Here is a 5,726-nt window from a genome sequence, read left to right as displayed (position 1 = left end):
TTCGAGTCTTCTCTTTGGTACATAATAAAAAACAGACTGGGCTAAACAACTTTGTTGTGGTCCAGATTTTATCAGTTAGCAGTTACTGGTGAACTCAACCCTTAAAGTAAAAAATTAATATGTAATACAAGGCACAAAATGACACCCCACCCCCCACCCCCCACAAAAAAAGAAAAAAAGAAAAGGTGCTTTGGGGTCTAACATGACTGGACATTGTGGTTGAGTCAGTCCTAGGACGGATTCTCATCTTGCACTTCTCTGGTCAGACTGGTCCCCACTGGTAACTCCTGCTCCTAGATCATTCATGCCAGTTCCTTTTGAAGTCAAGATACAAGCACAAAGAAGCACACTACCTGGGACAAACACTCTTCAGCATCACTAAGCTGTGTTTACTATTGTTGTGGGTTTAATTTCCAGTCTGCTGTTCCTACAGTTCGGAGATTTTGTTGCCTACTAATTCACATGGAGATGCCCAGTATTGCTCTGTGTGCCAGTTTACTGAATCTTTCTGCATTTTATTAAGGAGCTTTCTGGAACACACACACAAAAAAACTTCCTCACCCTTGTAGCCAGCTGCTTCTACATCCTTGTCATCCTTCCTGAGTGATGTTGTGGGGTGTGTTAAAGCACCAGCATGAATACCGCCTGACGACAGCCACTGCAGTATAAGACAAGTCTGTCTTCACACACATCTGCTCTGTGAAGACACATGTGACTGTGATCTGTCTTAAGATGATCTTAAGACATTTAGCCATTTTGTAAACTAAATCAACTAGGGAAATACAGAGAAAAATGGTTTTCATTTACAAGGAAATTATGCATTACAAAGTCTGCTATAATAGCTTTTGGGACAACCAAATAACTATTTGGGAGAGGCAGTAATAGGAATACACAGAAGGTGCCAGCCAGTAGGAGGAATAATTTGCAATTTATCATCATGTTTGCACTTTAGAAAAAAAATAGTATTAAATATGTTTATACCTAGAAAATTTAAAGGTTGTGAAATGTTATTAGTTTAAATGAAATTATTTTTTGTTTATTCTTTCAAAGAGAACCTAGCACTTCTTTCCTGTCTTTAACGGAAAGCTTGAGTTTGAAAAATTAGCTTTGTACGCCCCCGTGTGGAAAAAAGAGCATAAACCGTAATTTGTTTACCGTTCCCAGGAAACGAAAGAGCGCAAGCAGAACTGACGAAGGTAGCTTAGTTTGGCTAACCTGGCTAAATTTGGGAAGTGCTATACATTGCCGTCTACATTTTACCACCACAGATAGATAATAAATATCAGTAAGTATGGCAGCATCAGGTAAAGCCAAAGAAAAAGAGCCCGTGGATATAGTTCACCAAAATGCAATTCATGTGGAGACAATAATGAAAGAACAGAGGAGTCAGAAGCTGTACACCAAGTTCAGCATCAATCCTTTCAAAAAATGTGAGTATTTTTATAGCTAGTTAAATAGATTAGCTAAGATATATTATGTAGATTTGAAATAGTTTAGTAATAGGCGACTATGATTAAGAAGCACTTCATTAATTCAGTAACTAGCTTTAATTATCTTCAGTTTCTTAATATCATAACAGGCATGGGCACGGCTGAACTGAGCATTTTTGTCATTGGTACTAGATACTAGAGTACATTAGGCTGTGGCACTAGCAAAACCTGCCCTAAGATTTGCAAAAAGGACGCATTTAGACCCATTAGTCAGTAGCTGTATTCTGCAGTGAAGGAAGTGTAAATGAGCCTAAAAAAGCAGGTCAAGTCAGTAGCTAGGTGACTGAGTGAACATGCTTATTTTTTAAGACAATCACATATTGCAAACTAGAATGTGAACGATTCATGATGGTAATCATGCTTTACATGCTTTTCTTTCAGTGCATGTTTTGACTGATAAACCCATGGCAAGGAAAACGCATGAAGAGACAGAGGAGGACCGTAAGTATTTATAAGGGAATTTACACTTCAGTATCAGGTAATATATATTCAGTTCATTCAGTGATTACCAGCTGGTATATGGACAACTGGATTATGTTTAAATGTTGAAATCAAAACCAAATTTTATTTTATTTTATTCAATTATGTAATTTGCTACAAGTTATAGAATTTAAATAAGACATGTGCAATTAATTGATTTTTACAGACTTTTTAAAAAGGCATTCATATATTCGTAACAACCACAGTTTAACTGATATGCCCCTAAAAGAAAAAGGCTGAGGTTAGGAACTTTTTAGGGGGTTCTTCTGTTTGTTTCTGAAGGTGATACTTGGTGATCCTATGGAAGAGCCTGATAAAAAATAAAAAAAAAAATCACCAAGTAAAGGATCATCCTCAGACTGAACCGTTTTCTAAATGTATCCCTACTCAAATTCTGCTGCTTCCATGGCATTACCTTCCTATTGCCACCTAGACATGTCTAAAACAGAGATGCAATGACAGAGAGGGATAATATTAGAACTGCCTTATTTCTGTCATGGAATATGACAGCACTGGAACCTGTGATCGGCTGGTTTTGGCCAAAGTTACAACTCTGCCACAGCTCTTGCATCATGATATTTGGGATTCTCTAAATGTTACTGTGTTGGCTGCCTGGTTCTTTAGATCACACAGGACCCAGAGGCACACCATCCAGCCATCCAGGACCATGGTTTTCTTAAAAAGATAAATGGGAGAGTGTATTAAAATTCTAATAAGTTCATTTCCTTGGGATAATTTATGTTATTTTTCTCAGTTAATTTTTCTATGGTATTTTGGGTAATTCATTCAATTTCCTCGCCAGCTGCTTTCCTAAAGACCATTCATGGAGCTCATTTAGAACCAACAAAGAAGTACACTCACCCCATGACTGAGGCTCAGGAAATTGGCTGGATCGCCACCCCTCTGGTAGGCTTTCCAGGAGTTTCTAGGAGTTGTCTAGGAATAAGATGAGTAAATAAAACTGAACTTAGTTTGATACACATCTAGTTTCATGAATAGAAATCAACACCAGTAGATGGAAGATACAGGTAACTTAGTTTATTATTATGTAAATAACTATATAAGGTACTTTATTTCATCATCCTTCTTCACTCAAATAAAAGCCCAGATAAGTATGTGATCTTTTTGCTTCATGACAATGACCCTGCGATTTTACATTTCAGATTGTTTCAGATCGCACAGACAGAAGACTGAACTTTCCACGCCAGAATTCAGAAATCACCAAATACATGGATGCTGCTTGGCGTCTGAAAGAGCAGACTCAGAATCTTGGGTGAAAGCCATATGACTGCATCTGCTCTGGAACTGCCGTGCCTCTCCCTGGAGCCCTCAAACATGAAGCGCTTATAAAGAAGAACTTGTCAGAGAGTCTATTATTAAACCTTATTACCATATGATTAAGCATGTGGAGTCATGCAGTTTTCCAGGCATGAATGATTGAAACTATTTTTGTGGAATATTTTTGAGAAAACTCAGTAGACTGAATTCAGGTTTTGATCTTCCTTGATATATTAACCATTTAACAGTGATAATGTTAAGAAATCAGATCATGTCGGAATAACACCACAAAAATTATAATAAGGATATGCCAAGAAATGTTGATTAATTCTCATACACATTTACACAGTGCAGTACAGTAAGATGCATGACATACTAATAAGGTACAATTTATGGTTTTACGTAACATGCTTTGTAAATCTATTAAATTAACTAATTTCTTTTTTAAGAATATTGTCTTTTCAGAATATGGATGTGTACCGCCTGTGTAATCTTTTTCTATTTTATTTTCAGCATCTGGTGAATAGTCACATTTAATGGAGATAGAATGCCTTTAGTATTCATTTTTTTAAATCTTTGCGAAACAAATTGTTTTTACAGAGTCCTCCAGTGTCAAAGGTGAGTCTAAAAGGTCATTATCTACATCAATTATAATGCACTATGATAGCCAGACTTTAAAATCCAGAAAAAATTTGGCAAGCATTTGAGGTTTCACAGCCCAGCAGCTCAATAAGCACTTACAGATTTCAATTTGGAATTACAATGTGCTAACCGCATTGTTCAAATACGCTTTTCCAAAACGCTTTCTTTGCCCACACCGCTCCTAATGCTTATTAGTCAACTAGGCAGTTGTGTGCACTTGTGGAGAGCTGATCAATGTCAGCTAGAGCCCCGCAGTTTTACTGTGGCCCTGGCCCGCAGAAGGGTGGCCGACTGTGTCTGCTACCGTTACCAGACCATTAACTACCCATGCAGAAATGGAAGCTAGAACATATACCAGAAGTGGCAGGGTGTTTATTCCAGGTGTTTTCAATTTTCCACAAACTCAGGAGTGATACCAGTGTTAAGTGGAATTAATTGCATCGCAGGATCCTCTCCACAGATGTAGAAAGGAACCGAAGCATGACAGCCCTCGCCATAAGCTCAAAGCACTCAAAGCTATCTTGGATGTGTGTGAACAGGTGTTCAGGTGTTCATCTTCATGGCTTTTACATCCAACTCCAACCACTCGCTTGGGCAGTCAAGAGTCCCAGACTGGACCATGTTCTACAGGATGTGGGAGTGCTGGCCACCAGCAAGGGCAGCAGTACTGCAAAATACCATTGCCGAGGCCATCCTGGCTGAAAATGTAAAATGGCTGAAAATGTAAATGGATCATCCTACCCTGTGAATGAATGTCTGATGAGCTTTAACCCATGGGACAATGCACATGAAGCGGTTTCCTACACCGAGGACACCCTGAAGCAGTCCCCACAAAAGAAACTAGAGTCCCACAGCAGGTTGTTGCTGGTACAGGCTCTGGGTCTGTACCTTGAGTCAAGTGACCCATGGTGGGACAGCTGAGGGCAGCATGCAACACTGGAAAAAGTAGACCAACTTTTCAGACATACACTGAGCTAGGGGTAACTCACTGGATGCTGGTATTTATGAAGGGTGCGGCATTGTTTTTGAAGGCACCATTTGTTATTGCATTAAAAAAAGAAATGTTGCTAATACATCACTGTCTTGGCTGATCATTTAGTGTGGCAGAGGATGATGAGAAGTAGGACTCAGCTAAGTGGCCCAGCTTTATAACATTACCCTTGCTTTGCAGGCCCTGTGCTTGTGTGAGACATCGGGGTAATGATCCATTGCCTGACTAGCAGACAGTTGTAGAGATTGAGACAATTCATGTGAATTGTCATATGAGCACCCATAATTGGGATGGTCAACAAACCCCAAAGCCTAAATTCAGTATCTTTCTTTGTTCTGATTCAGTACACTGGAACTGTATAAGGAGCTCCAGGTGGAGGCATATAGCATTGTCCTCCACCCTTCAAACCTCCTTCTGTTGGTTTGGTTCTCTGATAAGATGTGTCTCATAAGCCTACTAATCAAGGACATCAGAGGCTTCAAAGAGTTCAAAGAGTGTGCAGGGCTGTAGGAAGGTTAATCCAGTAGCAAAGGCAAGCAAAAATAAAATTAAAACAACAGAACTGTTCAGCCTTCATCTGCCCAAAGATGATTTATTTCATTATTGGCCATATTTCTTTTAACTGCTCTGTGATGACTGGATGTAAATTATTATTTATGCTTTGAAAATATTCATTTATGACAAACAACAATAACAGACAAAGCTTGGGTTTTATCCAATCGCATAAAACATTTGAATACAAAATCAAACAGTTTTTCCCACAAATGGAACTAAAAATGTGCGTGATGTGAATTAAGGAGAGTGTGTGAACCTCAAGCTTGATCAGATTTGACAGAGGCTACTTT

At 38.8% G+C, this 5,726-nt stretch overlaps 1 protein-coding gene across 8 annotated transcripts; it reads left to right on the top strand.

Moving 5' to 3' along the window:
* The first annotated feature begins 1,167 nt into the window (after window positions 1-1,167).
* Window positions 1,168-4,979, top strand: cfap144 (cilia and flagella associated protein 144). Of its 8 annotated transcripts, none has more exons than XM_081716839.1 (6): window positions 1,168-1,430; window positions 1,872-1,931; window positions 2,773-2,876; window positions 3,134-3,631; window positions 3,762-3,866; window positions 4,430-4,979. In XM_081716839.1, exons 1-4 carry the CDS (start codon window positions 1,292-1,294, stop codon window positions 3,245-3,247), a joined length of 417 nt encoding a protein of 138 aa, XP_081572965.1. In that variant the 5' UTR covers window positions 1,168-1,291; the 3' UTR covers window positions 3,248-3,631; window positions 3,762-3,866; window positions 4,430-4,979. The 8 variants fall into 8 exon arrangements, with proteins under 8 accessions (XP_081572965.1, XP_081572961.1, XP_081572962.1 ...); XM_081716835.1 differs by having other exon boundaries at window positions 4,351-4,979; XM_081716836.1 differs by having other exon boundaries at window positions 4,298-4,979.
* Window positions 4,980-5,726: the final 747 nt, after the last annotated feature.

The sequence above is a fragment of the Electrophorus electricus genome, chromosome 7 (genome assembly GCF_041902795.1).
Source record: "Electrophorus electricus isolate QZ-2024a chromosome 7, ASM4190279v1, whole genome shotgun sequence".
Lineage (NCBI taxonomy): Eukaryota > Metazoa > Chordata > Actinopteri > Gymnotiformes > Gymnotidae > Electrophorus > Electrophorus electricus.
Note: the sequence above shows the minus strand (reverse complement) of the source record. Positions and strands in the feature narration are given on the sequence as shown.

What these genes read in the sequence shown, in the direction of transcription:
- cfap144 (XM_081716839.1), top strand. Translation starts at nt 1,292, where the DNA reads ATGGCAGCATCAGGTAAAGCCAAAGAAAAAGAGCCCGTGGATATAGTT. An exon ending in TGAAGAGACAGAGGAGGACC is followed by an intron (nt 1,932 to 2,772) that starts GTAAGTATTTAT and finishes TTTCCTCGCCAG; the next exon opens with CTGCTTTCCTAAAGACCATT. An exon ending in GCTGGATCGCCACCCCTCTG is followed by an intron (nt 2,877 to 3,133) that starts GTAGGCTTTCCA and finishes TTTACATTTCAG; the next exon opens with ATTGTTTCAGATCGCACAGA.